Genomic DNA, 15,537 nt, shown 5'->3' with positions numbered 1-15,537 from the left:
TTCTGCGTACCTATATAAACCCCTAATCATCCATCACCCACTTGCCTTTTATTTTCATCGTTTCGACTCTGACAACTAGGTACATTCACCTTCCGTTTTCATTCGTATTTTTCCTCGTTTATCGTTGATTGTCAACTGGCAAGATCTCACTTGGGGTTGGCTTCTGCCACAAGGGACCCCGGGTGTTCTCAGCTAGCAGGTGAGAGCTGCTTGCGCGATGAGGCGGAAAGAGCTTCCTCGCGTTCCTGGCAACAGAAGGGAGGTGGCATGCTTCCGGGTGGTTGGGGGGCCCTCATTTTGACACAGGGGCTCAAGGAAGAAAGGTACCTAGAGACGGAATAGATCCCGAAATGCAATATCAAGATGAAGATAATTATGTTATGTTCTTTATTGCCTTTGATCCTCAACTCTGCTGAACAATACACATGAGTTCCATCAATCCATCATGATCCATCTCCCCATACATAAAAAACATCCATCGCTTTGTTTTCCCAAAATTTCAACCAGTGAGATGCCCAAACTCCTGCTTCCCTACCAAGGTATACATATATATATATATATGTATATGTGTGTGTGTGTGTGTGTAACATAGAAGATATAGAAGACACAAGAAAGAAACCGGTCTAGATCGCACAACAAAACAAGTGCTCCTCTCCCCCTCAAGGATTGATATCCAAAAAGCCCTCAACCGTCAACCCACAACTATTGAGCATGATCAGCCGACCCTTGTCCATACATCCTGTGGTTCGTCAACGGCATGCTCATGTTCACAATCTTCTCCCTCGGCATCCCGCTCGAGATAGCAACACCATATCGCCCTTGCCCTTGGTGAATAGGCTGCTCAGCGCTGTAAGAGCTCATGTTGTCACCCTCGACGTCATTGAGGACTTCTCTGGTCAGCTCAACATAGTCGTAGGCAAACTCGCCGATTTCGGCGTCATCAATACCGAGGATCTCGCTCTCTTCACTTGCGCGGAGATGGAGTCCAGGGATGAGGTTAAGAATGAAGAGGATAGCACAGGTCAAAACGAAAGAATAGGCACCGCCGGCAAAAGAGTCGGCAAGCTGAATAGGGAGCTGGATCCAATTGTGATCGAGCCAGCCACCCTTGATAGAGGAGACACCGTCGAGGCGGGTGATGGTGTTGGTAGCGAAGAAAGCGGTGCAAATGTTGCCGACGAGACCACCGATGCCGTGAACAGCAAAGATATCGAGAGCGTCGTCAATGCGGAGAAGGAACTTGAGCTTGGTGGCGTAGTTGGCAAAAGAGGCGCCCATGATGCCGCATGGTACGGCGGCCCAGACTGGGACGTAACCTGTTGATGTTGTTAGCCACAGCTTCAGAAAAAGGTGAGGTGGGTAAAGGGGACCTACCAGAACCAGGCGTAATAGCCACCAACCCAGCCACAACCCCCGAGCAAAATCCAACCGTCGACCACTTCCTCTCCAGCCTGTAATCCAACACACACCACGTAATCCCACCCACACAAGCGCTCAAGTTGGTCACCACGGCCGCCATAATGGCCCTCATGTTCGCGGCCAGCGCAGACCCAGCATTGAAACCAAACCACCCAACCCACAGGAAAACTGTTCCGATGACAATATGCGTCACATTGTGCGGCCGGTAGTTCAACTCGTGGGTGCCATGACCCCTTCTCTTTCCAAGCATCATACTATACGCCAACGCGGCCGCTCCAGAGGCAATATGAACCGGTGTCCCACCTGCAAAGTCCAACCCACCCATCTTGTTGGACCAGCCCGATGGATTCCAAGTCCAGCAAGCAACGGCATCATACACAACAGTGAGCCATAAAAACATGAAGATAACACATGGAAGCATCCTCCCGCGCTCTGCTACGGCTCCGGTGGCCAGGGCGATGGTAATAGCCGAGAACATGCCTTGGTAAACAGCAAAAAGCAAATCGGGGATGCGGCTCGAGGCAACGGAGGGATGGGCGAGGACGTTTCGGAAGCCAAAGTTGGAGAGGTCCCCAATGAAGGGGCCAGCGGAATGTGAAAAGGTGAGAGAGTAGCCCCAAAAGAACCACTGAAAGGTTGACACGGCCGCGGCCATGACTGAGAGCCAGATGAGGGAGAGTGCCGACTTTCGGCGTGCGAGACCGGAATAGAAGAAGCCAACGCCGGGAATCATGAGCAAGACGAAGGCTGTGGACATGATCATGAAGGAGATGTCGCCGGCTTGGTACCAGACATTGAGGTCTTCGACGAGGGCATCGCCTCCTGCTGGGTCAGTTCCTGTGAAGGGTTCGAGTGGGATGTATGGTAGGTTGGAGAGTTCTTGGTTGTTGGTATTAGCGGCCATTTTGAAGGTGTGTGGACTTGGCCGTCCAGGAGGTTATTTTGCTGCCTTCAGTCGTCTATGGTGAGGTGGTGTACAAGTGTATAAGTGGTCGTCTGTGAGGTGCAGATATTGTAGGATGTGTCGGATAGAACAAGAGTAAACGAGAGACAGAGAAGAACGAAGGGACGGAAAGAATGTCTTCTACACCCAATAATAGATAGTATACCTGGAGGCGAAAAACTTGATCTTCCCAGAAGAAAGTGATGAGCGGCAGCAGGCTAGCAATGGTTTGCAGAAGGCCTGGTACTTTTTCTGGAAAGAAGCAATTCGCGGGGGACCAATCAGCTTTGACACCGACGGGGTGTCTTGGCTTATCAGGGGAGACAAGCACACGGGTGAGCTACTGCACGGGAAGAGAAGGGAGTGGGATGGAAAACGAACGGGAGTCAGGCGAGAAGCATCGCCGGCGTCCTTGGGGGGTCGAGCATGTTTATGATCATAAGGCTTGGGTTCCCGCGGACCTCGGAGAGCAACGGGAGCATGAGCACAATCTCTCTTGGGGGCCGTGAAGCTCCATACCTGGGCTCTGAGTAAGGCAAGTAAGTGCTTTTTTGCGGACGCTGAAGATGGGTCGCACAAGACATGTCTTGACCAGGAGCCTCCGGACAGAGCCAAGTCTGCGATGCTGCTCTGGAAATTTAAAGGGGGCGAAGATAGAGACCAATATGTCACCCTCCTTCTTCAGGTTGTTGTTCTCTGATCATTGCCTCCGAGGAGAACACTTCCCAAGTTCCTCTGTTCCGGATCCCACCAGCTCGGCGTTGGTTGCGAGTTCGGGGGCGTTTGGACCCATTGTGAAGCAGAAAAAGCAAGTGTCGCATATGACGAGAACGAGCGTTGATGCCTTCTGGCTCGAGGTTGGAGGGAGAGTGGTGGCTGTGAGAGACAACCCTTGCTCCCCTGCAAAGCAAGTGACGTTCGAGTGAGGGTGACATTGGAGTGGACCGAGAAAGGGAGCTCCACGATAACTCGATTCGCTGAGACGTGCTAAAAGCTTGGTGTAAAGATAAGCCTCCTGGGCCCTGATTGGCCCGACTAACCCGGTCGTGTGGCTCTCAGGTGTCGTGGGGGCTACGTGGGGCCGCTCTCCCGCGCGTTCAGGGGACTGACTGACTTTCTGTAAGTGGAAGTTCAACGTCTTTTCCTCCCAAGGCTGGCAATCGTCTTGACAATTGCCATGACTGAACACAAACAACGTCCATGTGGCAGCGGCACAGAGCAACACATCTCACTCATGTCTTCAAGATTCTCTTCACCAGCGTCACGAGCTCTTGACACAAATGCGATCCCTAACCACCTCAGCTTCAGCTCGGCCAGCCGGATATTGAATGTTACGGCATGGAGATCACAAGAAATAAACTACTGATAACAACGTCCCGTCCCGCCCAGAACCCATTCTATCTGACGCTACTTTCAGGAACCACCTGCATCCCCAGGATCATCGAAACACTTGCCTCTGCAGATGCCTCTCACTCAAAGTGGATCACCTCACTGCTTCTCATCACCAACATACCATTATACAGTCTCACCTACATATTATATAGTTTTCCGCTGCAATAACCCTCCCATCACGGCGTTACATACACCCCGAAAAACCCCAACGCTGAAGCCCAGCCTGCAAGGCACAAAGCCACTCACTCTGACGCGCAGACGCCCCCCTTACAGGCCTTCATAATGTCGTCTTTGTTTGTTTTCATTTATTTGGTGAGATGCAGGTGACAATCTCCTCAAAAATATCATCACCACTGCCGTGACGAGACTGCATGTGGCTACCTCTCCTTCTCCCTTGCCGGACTGCCGAGACGTTGTTCATTCCTCTCCCCAGACCTCATAATATCTCCTCTGAGATACAACAAGTGGTGCTGTATACCGGTCAACCCTCTCAACCCTCTCCCCCGCCGATCACCTGTCAGCTCTCCCACCCCCAAGATCACTTCCTCTCCAAAAGACCCTGATCTTCCCTCAGCCCTCCGTTATCTCACCTTTCACTTTTCAAGACTAGCCTCAAATGCCCATTCGACACTAGCGCAAATCCCAGCATCATGCGCGCCAAAACCCAAAACCAGGAACGAACCATCTGGGCGGGAGTGTGGGGGTTGCTCATTCATCACTCACCAATTCAAATCCCAAACCTGGTGTTTATCAATGCCAGATTATTGAAGGATTTATGCCCGCCAGACCTGTCATATCTTCACCACCCATCTTGCAAATAACCAACCCCAGCAAGGGGAGACACATCATCGGTGAGGCATGTGACCTTGGGTGGTAGGTAGGTAAAAGATAAGAAACCAAGGTGGTCCAGACCTTATTACACCGGGGGTCAAGATCAGAGTCAAGGTCAAGGTCAGTCAAGGATCTCAAGTCTGAGCTTACATACACTTCCAGACGTTGAAGCTAAGCTAAGCTTGCTAACGAACAATCGCCATCGATCGCCCGCCGGCGGCCGTTTTTCTCCACTGCTGGTGAGCTGGTGTTTACTGCTAAGGAAGCCGGCGGTGTCCGTGTAGTGCGATATATCAAACAGTAAAAATCGAAATTACTTCAACGAGTGACTTGTAGGATTGTCAGGCTCTGATTAATGTCGTTCAAAAACAAGGGGCTATCATGTCTCATCTATGATAACAAGCTTGGTATATCCCCCCCCATCACTACACCACTTTTACCCGCAAAAAAAAAAAAGCTATTTAGATACCCACCCTTTCATCCATGAAGCTAATACGCAAGATAATCTCATTAACGTACACCACATTCATCATCATCATCATCATCATTATCATCGTCACTCCCTTCCAACTTAACCCCATCGTCACCCTCCCACCTCAACACCACCTCTCACTAGGCTCCCTCCACCTAACCCCCAAAACCTCAAAAATCCTCCTCTCGCTCCTCCCCTCCACCAACTCCCCTTCCGTAACCCCCACCCTCCCCCTCCCCCTCATCACATCCCTAAACAACCCTCTCTGATTTAACCTCATCCCCTTCTTCCCCGCCAATAACCTCAAGCTCCGATTAAAAATATCATTCCCCGTAAAATAAATCAACGCCGCTCCATACTCCGTCTCGGGCACAAGCAGCAAATCAATCCTCCTCCACTTCCCCCCAGGAGGCAACCTGCAGCATCCCAAAAACTTACTCCCTTCCCCCTCTCTTCTCGATTGCGACAACGTCGCCACCAAAAAATTCTTCTTGTACAGCACAGATATAAGCGAGTTCATAAACGGGACAAGATCCGAGCAGGATGTGGTCCCGCGTTTGGTGATGATGAAATCAATGTCGCCTGACGTGTCCGAGCCACGGCGGTACGAGCCGCCAACGAGTAATTCCACGTCTGGGTCGACGAGGAAGGCTTCACGCTGGACAAAGGCCGCTAGCTGGGTTACTTCGCTGCGGGGGATGCGGGAGGTGAGGTCCGAGTAGTGCTCGATCGAGACGCGTTGGTTGGCCGACAGGTCGGCTTTGGTGAGGAGGTCTTCCAAGGTCCGATGGCCTTGGGATATCCACTTGTTTGCTCTAGAGAGTCCCACGTCGTGAATTTTGAGAAAGAGGTCGAGGACTTTGTCCGTCGGTTCAAGGTTCGCATATTGAAGCCTGCGAAGGTTGTTGGTGGTGCAGATTTCCTCAATTTTCCGGGCGATTCGGGAGCCGATGTTGGGGAGAGTGTAGGCCTCCTCGGCGGTGGTGATTTTCTTGGTGCTCTGCTGACGGAGTGTGGTGATGGCTCTGCGGTAGGCCGTTATACGCCAGCGATCATTAATTTTGGTGTAGTAGTCGCACATGGATTGGAGAACTTCTATTGTCCTGGCGTTTGGGTTGTTGGCAGCGGAGGAGGCAGGATTGTCTTTCGTGCCGCCACGGTTGCAGGCAAAACGGTTTTCGAACGGAGTAGTCTTTTTGAGAGAGGCGCGGGAGCGTGTTGCGGGCTTTTTGCGGGCGCGCTCATCTTCGGAGCCCGGCTCGGGATCCGAGTCCTCCTGAGCGTCCTTGGTTGATTCTATGTCGTCGTCTTCTTCGTGGTCCAACGGCAGGTCGTTGTACTGCTGAAGGAGCTCGATGTAGCTCGTCAGCTCATCCTTGGGACCATCCGTCGTTTGAGCTGTGGGATGAGGTGGAACAAATGACTGGATCTGTATTTCGAACGGAGCAGCTTGAGTGGTTTTAGTTGGGCGAGGGTTCTCAAACGAGCTATCCTCCTGTCGTGGTGTTCCTTCTGAGTCCTCAGTGTCCTGTTTCCTGGCGCTTTGTCTCCTGGCGCTTTTGGGTTCTTTGACCTGAAGCGAAGGCTCAGAGTCCCGGGATGATATTGTTATGACTGTGGATTCGGAAGTTGGTGATGGGAACCCTGTGACCCAGTATCGGCTCTGGTCGGGGTTTAGTAGTGTCCGAAACGAGATACTGTCGATAGGATACTCGTCATTGACGACGATCAAAGAGGCGGCCAGCCCAAACTCTGGTATCTTCTGAATGTCAGAGTATGACAAGTGCTTGTCAACAATGACATGTGTCGCATTGTGTAGACTCCTAACCCATTCTGCCCCATAATCTTTGGCTTTGGCAATCCGAAGTTTCCTGGCTGGTGCAACATCGTCGTTGGGGATGTAAAAGAAAGACAAGCCACGAAATATTTGCGCTGATTCCGGAATCACTTTCCCGGAAGATGACCGTTTGCGCTTTCGAAGAGCAGTAGTAGCTGACGGCGACTGTTTAGCCGCAGAGGCAGAGGATGAAACTGGCATGGTGATACTCCTCCGTAATGTTGTTGGGACTCTTGGACGGGTGGAATCTGTTATTGGTGTTTCAGCAATGAATGAAGTAGAAGTATCTGCAATTAGGCGCCTCCTGGTTCTGGAGGTGGTACTGTCAATGGTGGTGGTGTCTGGGGTTGCCTTGATAATTTCTGCCGAACCTCCTGGAGCGGGTGTAGGTGCGGTTGGAGTAGGCACCGACGCTGTCCGCCTTGGTTCTGGATGTGGGCGAGGTGAAGAAAGAGGATTGATAGGGTTTCCCTTCTCTTTCACTGTAGGAACTGCTGGTTGGAAGAAGGCCTTGCACTTGGCCCTGTGCTGCTGTTCCCTGGCATCAATTCGGTCATCCTCTTCGTCAAGCTTATCCAAGGCATCCAGCTGATTGAAAAATGCAATCTTTTCTTGGAGCGGTTGTTCCTCATCCATCGGACTCTTTTGGCTGGGAACTGAACTGGGAACAATCCGAGTGCTCTGGGTCAAAAGAGTGTCGAACAATCGACCAGGCTTTTTGTACCGTCTGACGACCCGGGATCTTGGAGAAGGCAAACTGGCCATTTTATCTTTTCCCCATCCCCATTGGTCCTCCCTTGTTGGTTAACCAGAGACAGAGAGAGGCTGCTGCCTACCCTTAACGTGTGTGTGTATATGCACGCAAAAGTGCGGCCCGGGATCGGTTGGAGGTTGGATCGAGGTGACGCGAATGGGATGCTGCGAGTCTCTGGCTTGCCTGGCTTGGCGGATCACGAAGTACATGCGGTGGCACGTGATTCGAGTACGTACCTCTAATGCCAAGATAACATCAAACAACGCTGATTGGTCCCATCAGATGCTTAGCGTGGTTTCTGGCTCAACGGTTTCAGATTGGCCCGCGGGTCTCTCGAGGCACCGCCAGTTTCCTCCCCCTTTTTGACTTAATTTACTTAGAGAGACGACTAGGTGACGGTTGTAAATAACGTCAATTGGGTTCCAACATCACTGTTTGACTATCAATTTCTTACAGCTAGCTGGTCTGGCAGCTCTTGAACCACATTGCCTTCCAATACCCCCTAAACATAGCTTAAACCCAGTCAAACGGTGTCACAATGTCGAACCTGTTTTCCGGAATGTAAGTACCACAGGTCTTCTTGTATTGGTGCATCTGGAAGCACTTTGCTCTTGCCTTTTATATCTGTTATCGAGTACACATAGCGACCCCCTTGATCACGCGCTCCTTCCATAGCCTCACCCTCACGCCGATGACAACAAATCACACAAGTAGTCCCCGCTAACAAATCCCCCAGAAATGCCCGGCTGAGGGGAGCTTCCAGCAAACCTAACCCCAACAGCAAGAGTCCGATATCTCCAACATCGGAGGACGGCAAACTGAACTCTCCTGGGGGCCTCTCTCAGAGGAGTCTTTCGTCAAGCAACCTTTCTTCTCCTTCTTCCAAACTCCCACCTGTCCCTGCATCTCCGTTACCACCAACCGCCAACATGACCGGTTCCACAGACGATGAACTGGCCGCCTACCACCTCCCGAAGCCGCTCCCGCTTTGGCTCAACCCAGCCTACGCCAAGCAGATCGTGAAAGGCAACTTTATGACCCTCAGTCGTCGACCTAAGGCGGTCGAGCAGGGTGAATGGGTTGCCTGTCAAGGTAGGCATCCTTTTATTTTTATTTTTACGATTTATTGTCTCACTTGCTGACAACTCCAACAGTCGTGGAGCACTATCGTAACCTCTGGAACTTTGTCAGCATTGTGTACCAGAAGGAGGAGAATGGCCAGAGCATCTGCAACCCGACCACATGCCCTCGCATGTCAGCTGGAGGGTGAGACATGTCCCATCTTTCTAATAGCGGAAGCCAATACTAACATGATTCCTCAGTAACCACTCCTACACATGGCTCAACAACCGTTTTGAGCCCATTGAGCTGCCTGCCTACGAGTACATGACGCTTATGCAACGCTGGATCTCTGGCAAGGTCGACGACGAGAAGGTCTTCCCCACCAACCCTGCTGGTGTCTCGTTCTCTCAGCACCAGCAGCTCACACCTTCGGCCATCGCCACCGACGGATTGGACGAGTACATTGGAAAGCGTAGTGGGTTTCCCAAGGAGTTCTCGACTATCTGCAAGACCATCTTCACCCAGATGTTCCGCGTGTACGCCCATCTCTACTGGGCCCACTTTGTGGAGCCCTTCTACCACCTAAATCTTGAGAAGCAGCTCAACAGTTGCTTCAGTCACTTTGTGTTGGCTGGGATGGAGATGGCCATGCTCACGCCGCAGGAGCTGGAGCCGATGCAGCCTCTGCTTGACTTGTGGGCTGCCAACGGAACCTTCCCTCCGGACTCCAAGGCCTATGAGAGTGCTAACCTCAAGGCCGGTAATCGGCTGCTGCAGCTGGCGGGCATGGCTTGAACTGGGGAGGGAAGCAAGGAGTACATGGTGTTGCATATTTCGTCTGTCACGGTCTGATCTGGTCTTTGCTTAGACTCTAGTTTGCATGGTCTCGGAGTTGAGGGGGTTAACAGCAATTCTTCACATCTTGAGATAGGGAGTCCAACACTGCAGAGTTTCCTCGAGATGATTAGACTTTCAGGGGTCATCCCATGTTTGTTGACTGGTCCCTTAATCGTGGATGTTGCCTCTGCCTGATCATGCCTGACGTCTCGTAGCGTCGCTTCTTAAGGACCCTGTTTGCCTTAGTGGGGTGTTTTCTCTTACAGGGACTTGACGGCGGGGCAACTACCCCACATTCGATTAAGCGGGCCCTTTCCACCCAAATTCTCTGCGCGACGAGCCCAGGCCAGTGGCAGATCCCCATTGTTCCCATATCGCGCTTGTCCCAAGCACCATTTTTCTTCTTCCTTTCTGATTTTTCCCTCTCCAATCTGACCCGGGTCAATAATTCGTCACCATCTTCAGTTACCGACCCTCGCTACAGACAGCCCAACATGGTCAACGACGCTATGGATATCGAGACTGCTGAGAAGAACCTCAAGCAGCTCGACCACGCCGAGCAGCACTACTTCAACAGGCAAGTCTGGAAGAAGAAAAAAAGCTATGTGTCTGTTTTGTAGGGGGGATATTTGCTAACACTCAGCCTACAGCTATAACCATCATGGTATGACACCGTTCAAGCTCGCTAATGGGGAATAATTGTACTAACTCTGGCGCTTTCGTTATCAAGGCATCCACGAGGAGATGTTGGTATGTTTTCTTGGAGCCTATCTTATCTTCCCCTCAAAAATTTATGGCTGACATGGGCATGCGCCTCTACAGAAAGATGAGGTCCGCACAAGATCATACATGAACGCCATCGTTCAAAACAAGCACATCTTCAAGGACAAGGTCGTTCTCGATGTCGGCTGCGGCACCGGTATTCTCTCGATGTACGCCCACCCTTCCCTCGCCCGACTTCCTCGGGAGAAAAAAAAAAAAAGAAGAAAGCAAGGCTGATCAGTTTGTTTCTCAGGTTCGCTGCCAAGGCTGGCGCGAAGCATGTCATTGGTGTTGACATGTCCACCATCATCTTCAAGGCCCGCGAGATCGTCGAGGTCAACGGGCTGTCCGACAAGATCACCCTCATCCAGGGCAAGATGGAGGAGATTACCCTTCCCTTCCCCCAAGTGGACATTATCATCTCAGAGTGGATGGGCTACTTCCTGCTGTACGAGTCCATGTTGGACACTGTGTTGTATGCCCGTGACAAGTACCTTGTCAAGGACGGTCTCATCTTCCCCGACAAGGCGAGCATCTATGTTGCTGGTATTGAGGACGGCGATTACAAGGACGAGAAAATCGGATGTGAGTGCTCTTCCGCTTTGCGCTAGGATATTCCTGTCCGGGGCTAACCCATGTCGCAGTTTGGGATAACGTCTATGGTTTCAACTACTCGCCTCTCAAGGAGACCGCCTTGTCTGAGCCTCTCGTTGATACTGTCGAGATGAAGGCCGTCGTTACCGACCCATCTCTCGTACTCACCCTCGACCTTTACAAGTGCACGGTCGAGGATTTGGCTTTCAGCTGCCCATTCGACCTCGTCGCCAGACGGGATGACTTCATCCACGCTCTTGTCGCCTGGTTTGACATTGACTTTACCGCCTGCCACAAGACAGTCCGCTTCTCCACTGGGCCACACACTAAGTACACTCACTGGAAGCAGACCGTCTTCTACCTCAAGGATATGCTTACTGTCCAGCAAGGAGAGAAGATTGAGTGCTCTCTCCACAACCGCCCCAACGAGAAGAACCGTCGCGATCTCGACATCAAGATCGAGTACCGTCTCGAGACCGAGGACCCCACCCGCAAGGCTGAGGGAACCTGCCTGTACAAGATGTGCTAGGCGAATCACGGTTTCCCTGGTACATCTAGCAAGGAAGGTCTGATAACCAACTACTCTTTTTTACATTTTCACTTTGCGCCTGGCATACATACAACAAGTAAAAGTTGCATGGGGGATGGGGGCGAGACTCACAACATGAAGATTTCGGGATTGACGCTCTGGCGGTAGCGCACCATATCTGAAGCGACAAAAAAGCGAGGTGTTTTCGGGGGCTTTAGTTACTAGATAGAGCAGGTTGTCTTTCTGGCGTTTTTTTTTTGTTTATCATGCTGTATTTTATCTCAGCAAAAAAGGGAGCCAGAGGGATACCTCTGATGATGAGGAAGGAGACTGGACTGGCAAAGAATGGCCCCAAGTGTGGGTGATGGGGAGTGCATCAGTGATGAATGATGCATATGGGATACCCGGAGAGGAATGGAAAGAAGTGAAAAAATAAAACTAAAAAAAATAGAGCATTGAAGTTCGATGATTTGGCTCGATTTGCTGTGTCTGCTTTTGCAAGTTTTGTGAATCGTTACGACAATCCAGGGGTAGTATTGATCATCCCAGCTTGTATTGCCTTCATTCATCCCTTTGGATAAAAAAACACAGAAAAATCAAATTGACCGACCTTGACTATCGCTTCGAAAAGGGAGAAAAAGCATAGCCCAACCCAACACTAAACATACCTTACCTGCTAAACCTCTGCAGACCCTTATTTTTGCCCACCCATATCTTTTTTTGCTTTGTTTTTGCTAATAACACCGATGTATTTGTTACCCAGTTCATCATCTCAGTTCATTATAACCCATTCATTCCGCTTTGCTCGCTCGCTTTACTCCCGTGCTCAATCAAACAACACCAATTTTCGGGTAGGTGGGGGATTTTCCTTCTATAACAAAAACTCACTCCTTTTCCTGTGTGTCCTCCTCACCATCCACCACCCCCATAGCCTTATACACCTCCCACTGAATCCCCAATTTCTCCAGCATATCCTCGAAGCTCTGCAGTTTCTCTTCCTCTTCTTCTTCTTCTTCTTCTTCTTCTTCTTCTTCTTCTTGACCCTCCAAAATTTCATCAGCACTGTCTATCCCCCATAGCTCGTTTCTAGGAACTAGGCAAGTCAAATCCCCAAAGAAATCCGCGCTGTTTTTGTTTCCTATTGCTTGATCAACCCCCTCAAAATACTCCCTTCTACTCGCCCCCAAATCAAAAGGACTCATCAAGAACGTCGCCGGTTCCCCGACTTCTTTATCACCATCCCTGAGGATATCCTCCAGCTTCGTCTGCGGAATCGCCAACCTCTTCTGCCCAAAAGAAATGTCATACTCCAACCTACCATCACCCCCCCTCAGACTCCCCATACTTTTCCCCCTTAGCCTTTGTTTGACTGGCGAACCCATCCCCTCCTCCTCATCATCACTAGGACTAAACCCCATCTGATTGCTCTTCTTGATCCTCCTCCAAGCCCCCTCCCCATCATCAAAATCCCACATGTGTTCCTCCTCCCCCGTATCCCTCCCATCCCCCTCCCACCCCGCCTTAGCCAACATCTCAAACCCCCTCGGAAACCCCCCCTCATGAACCGACATATCAAACGTCGTCCAAACAAGCGTATGCCCACTCCCAGTACTAACCTGCTCCTTTCTCGCCTTCCTCAGTCCTCCCGTCAACACCCCCTCCGTACTAGCCCTCCCCCTCGTCCTAAACCCTTCACCATCATCAACCCCCCCAAACGCCTTGCTCAAACCCCTCCTCTCACCAACCCCGCATCGGCCCTGAAGCATCAACTAAACACCCCACCGACTCACAATCCCAGCCACCCTCTCCGCAAGCTCATTCGCCTCCGACCTCGTCGCCGCCTCGGCATAAACCCTCATCGCATTCTCCGTCCCGCTAGCCCTGGCAAACGACCTCGCATCCTTAAACTTCTTCACCTCCTGGTCAATCTCGGCCTGGCACCCCTCCGGATGAGAAAGCCTCCTCTCTGCATCCGTCGTCCTAAAAACATCCTTGTTCGCCACCTCCACTCTGACAAGTCTGTTCGGCAGATCCTGATATGTCAAAGCCCAGTCCCTCAGGTTCCAGTTCTTGTGCGCCAGAATAACTTCCACAAGAAGCATATCCGAAATAGCGTCACCGACGGTCTGGTTGATCAGATCCGTCAAGGCAGCCAAGGTGTCCAAGGCTTCCTTCTGGGCGGGGGATTGGGGGGTGGTCTTCTTGAAGGCGCTGATGGCGTCGGGGGAGAAGAGGACGGTGCCGTGGCCGTTGGCCTCAAAGTAGACTCCCACGTCAAAGCCCTGGGCTACGTGGTGGAGATGCTTTACTCCCGTGGGGGTGCAGATGACGGGGAGCTTCAGGTGTTGGGTGATGTAATGCGTGCTTGCGCCGTTGGCGTAGGCGGTTTGGACTACGCCGATGCGGAGTTCGTCTCGAAGACCGGCAGACTCGACAAGGTCGCCGATGAAGGAGGCGGCCAACGAAGAGATGCGGTCGCCGTCGAGCATGGTGAAGACGTTGGTCTCTGGATCGTGCCAGTAGTAGATTAGGCGGTCGGCGTCGCCGTCGAGCGAGCAGCATCTCAGGCCGGGTTGGGGTTTAGGAATGGGGGGAGCACGTTGCTTTGTTTTGACGTAGTCGGCGCCGGACTGTGAGGACGGAAAAGAGGTTAGGAGAGGTAAAATGTCTCGGAGATGAGGGGGGAAGGGCTTACATCAAGGTTTAGGACCTCCGGGCGGAGGACATCGTCGTTTACAACCTGGACTTCGAAGGGGACCTTGTCTTGAGGGATGTGCTTGAGGAATTCCTTGAGCTTGGGACCGCCGACGCCGTTGGCGCAGTCTACTTGGAGGACTTGAGGGATTCTCTTGCCCTTCATGGTCCGAACAAAGGCCTCGGCGAGCTTCTTGTAGTATCCGACTTCGCTGACCTCGCCATAGGAGGCGGGTGTGCCTTCGCTATTGGTGGCGCGCACAAGGTAATGGAGTTGGGGGGTGGTGAGGATCTTGTAGTCGACATGCTCGGTATTGGTTGCATCGAGGGCATCGGCGAGGGCGGTGACCAAGGTGTGGCCTGAAGGTCGGGTATCACGGCCGTAGATGACCTTGGCGGGGGCCTCGAGATCGATCTTGAGGTCGGTGGCCAGAGCATTGTAGATCTTGGCCAGGTCTTTGTCGCTCGGGGCGTTGACGAGAGCTGTGGCATATCTCTCCCACTCCTGCTCAAGCATGTCGCCCATGGGGTCCACGATCTTGACGCCGTTGTCGATGGCGGGGTTGTGGCTTGCTGTGATCATGACACCGATGGCTTGGGAGTTGAGCTTGCGGCTGCGGAGGGCAGCGAGCAGGCCGACACGATAGGTCACGCCCTCGAGGAGGTCGGCCTTCATGCGGAAGCCAGCGGTGCCATACCTGTAGTGCTGGGGCACAATTGGGTGCTTCGCCGAGCCGGCGATGATCTGCTCGTTGTGGCTCATGGTAGGTGAGTTTGGTGCTGTAAGTGAGGGTGTGGAAGATGTTTGTTGCTACGGCGATGCTTGAACCCAAGAACTAACACAACAAAAAAGGGGGGAGGGAGGGAAAAAAGAGCTGTGGATTTTATTCTCGATCGGGGGGAAACTGTGATAGCTGCTTGCTTCCTTGTCAGGCCCAATAACATAACAGGGTCCACACCGGAGGTGAGGTTTCATCGGGAGAGACAGAGCTGCTGCCCCGCACTTGAAGCTGCAGTGCCGCCCGGGAAGTGTCCAGTGATTCGTGTTCCAGCGGCTGGCAGTGCTGAAGCAGTCGGTGAAGGTCACTGAAATGCGAGGCGGGCAGTGGCGGGGCTGCACAACCACAAATATAGAAGGTGCGCTAGCTGAATTAGGCATAGCTCGCATCTGGCTGAAATGCTTAGCCATACGTCAGTTTGCCCTGAGCTGGTCCCCTGGCAGCGAGCACATGACCTGGCGCCAGTCTGGCGATTTTGTGGGCGCGGTCCCAACGCGTCTTTCTGAAGAAGGCATTGTTTTCTCTTTGAGAACCCGCAATCAACCTCATGGATTGCATCCCCTCGGGTTCCGTCTGATTGCTCCCCCTTGCTTCGACTTTTTTTTTTTTTGTGTTTCGGTCAACCCGCCTTG

General features: G+C 52.1%; 5 protein-coding genes across 5 annotated transcripts; 2 read left to right on the top strand and 3 right to left on the bottom strand.

The window, feature by feature from the left end:
- Positions 1–351: 351 nt before the first annotated feature.
- On the bottom strand, positions 352–3,290 carry AMT1_1 (ammonium transporter Amt1). Its single transcript, XM_062885411.1, has 2 exons — positions 1,375–3,290; positions 352–1,316 (listed from the first exon to the last, which is right to left on the bottom strand). Exons 1-2 carry the CDS (start codon positions 2,321–2,323, stop codon positions 703–705), a joined length of 1,563 nt encoding a protein of 520 aa, XP_062748374.1. The 5' UTR covers positions 2,324–3,290; the 3' UTR covers positions 352–702.
- Positions 3,291–5,181: 1,891 nt separating this feature from the next.
- Positions 5,182–7,659, bottom strand: QC762_109870 (uncharacterized protein; the record flags this gene model as incomplete). Its single annotated transcript, XM_062885410.1, has 1 exon — positions 5,182–7,659. The coding sequence occupies one exon, from the start codon at positions 7,657–7,659 to the stop codon at positions 5,182–5,184; it is 2,478 nt and encodes an 825-aa protein (XP_062748373.1).
- A 323-nt stretch (positions 7,660–7,982) lies between these two features.
- Positions 7,983–9,704, top strand: QC762_109860 (uncharacterized protein). Its single transcript, XM_062885409.1, has 4 exons — positions 7,983–8,209; positions 8,385–8,740; positions 8,803–8,914; positions 8,971–9,704. Exons 1-4 carry the CDS (start codon positions 8,187–8,189, stop codon positions 9,503–9,505), a joined length of 1,026 nt encoding a protein of 341 aa, XP_062748372.1. The 5' UTR covers positions 7,983–8,186; the 3' UTR covers positions 9,506–9,704.
- A 130-nt stretch (positions 9,705–9,834) lies between these two features.
- On the top strand, positions 9,835–11,910 carry HMT1 (Nuclear SAM-dependent mono-and asymmetric methyltransferase). The gene is made up of 6 exons (XM_062885408.1): positions 9,835–10,124; positions 10,198–10,211; positions 10,278–10,297; positions 10,370–10,479; positions 10,563–10,894; positions 10,954–11,910. The coding sequence occupies exons 1-6, from the start codon at positions 10,042–10,044 to the stop codon at positions 11,430–11,432; spliced, it is 1,038 nt and encodes a 345-aa protein (XP_062748371.1). The 5' UTR covers positions 9,835–10,041; the 3' UTR covers positions 11,433–11,910.
- Positions 11,911–12,076: 166 nt separating this feature from the next.
- On the bottom strand, positions 12,077–14,889 carry PCM1 (Phosphoacetylglucosamine Mutase; the record flags this gene model as incomplete). The annotated part of the gene is made up of 2 exons (XM_062885407.1): positions 12,077–14,062; positions 14,128–14,889. The coding sequence occupies 2 exons, from the start codon at positions 14,887–14,889 to the stop codon at positions 13,202–13,204; spliced, it is 1,623 nt and encodes a 540-aa protein (XP_062748370.1). The 3' UTR covers positions 12,077–13,201.
- Between the last annotated feature and the right edge of the window lie 648 nt (positions 14,890–15,537).

This window comes from Podospora pseudocomata (assembly GCF_035222375.1).
Source record: "Podospora pseudocomata strain CBS 415.72m chromosome 1 map unlocalized CBS415.72m_1, whole genome shotgun sequence".
NCBI classification, from domain to species: Eukaryota; Fungi; Ascomycota; class Sordariomycetes; order Sordariales; family Podosporaceae; genus Podospora; species Podospora pseudocomata.
Note: the sequence above shows the minus strand (reverse complement) of the source record. Positions and strands in the feature narration are given on the sequence as shown.

Excerpts from the sequence above, each read along its gene's own strand:
- AMT1_1 (XM_062885411.1), bottom strand. The coding sequence starts at position 2,323 with ATGGCCGCTAATACCAACAACCAAGAACTCTCCAACCTACCATACATC. Across the intron at positions 1,317-1,374 it reads GGCTATTACGCCTGGTTCTG|GTTACGTCCCAGTCTGGGCC; the intron begins GTAGGTCCCCTT and ends CAACATCAACAG.
- HMT1 (XM_062885408.1), top strand. The coding sequence starts at position 10,042 with ATGGTCAACGACGCTATGGATATCGAGACTGCTGAGAAGAACCTCAAG. Across the intron at positions 10,298-10,369 it reads GCATCCACGAGGAGATGTTG|AAAGATGAGGTCCGCACAAG; the intron begins GTATGTTTTCTT and ends GCGCCTCTACAG. Across the intron at positions 10,480-10,562 it reads GGCACCGGTATTCTCTCGAT|GTTCGCTGCCAAGGCTGGCG; the intron begins GTACGCCCACCC and ends TTTGTTTCTCAG.
- QC762_109860 (XM_062885409.1), top strand. The coding sequence starts at position 8,187 with ATGTCGAACCTGTTTTCCGGAAT. Across the intron at positions 8,210-8,384 it reads TCGAACCTGTTTTCCGGAAT|AAATGCCCGGCTGAGGGGAG; the intron begins GTAAGTACCACA and ends CAAATCCCCCAG. Across the intron at positions 8,741-8,802 it reads TGAATGGGTTGCCTGTCAAG|TCGTGGAGCACTATCGTAAC; the intron begins GTAGGCATCCTT and ends CAACTCCAACAG.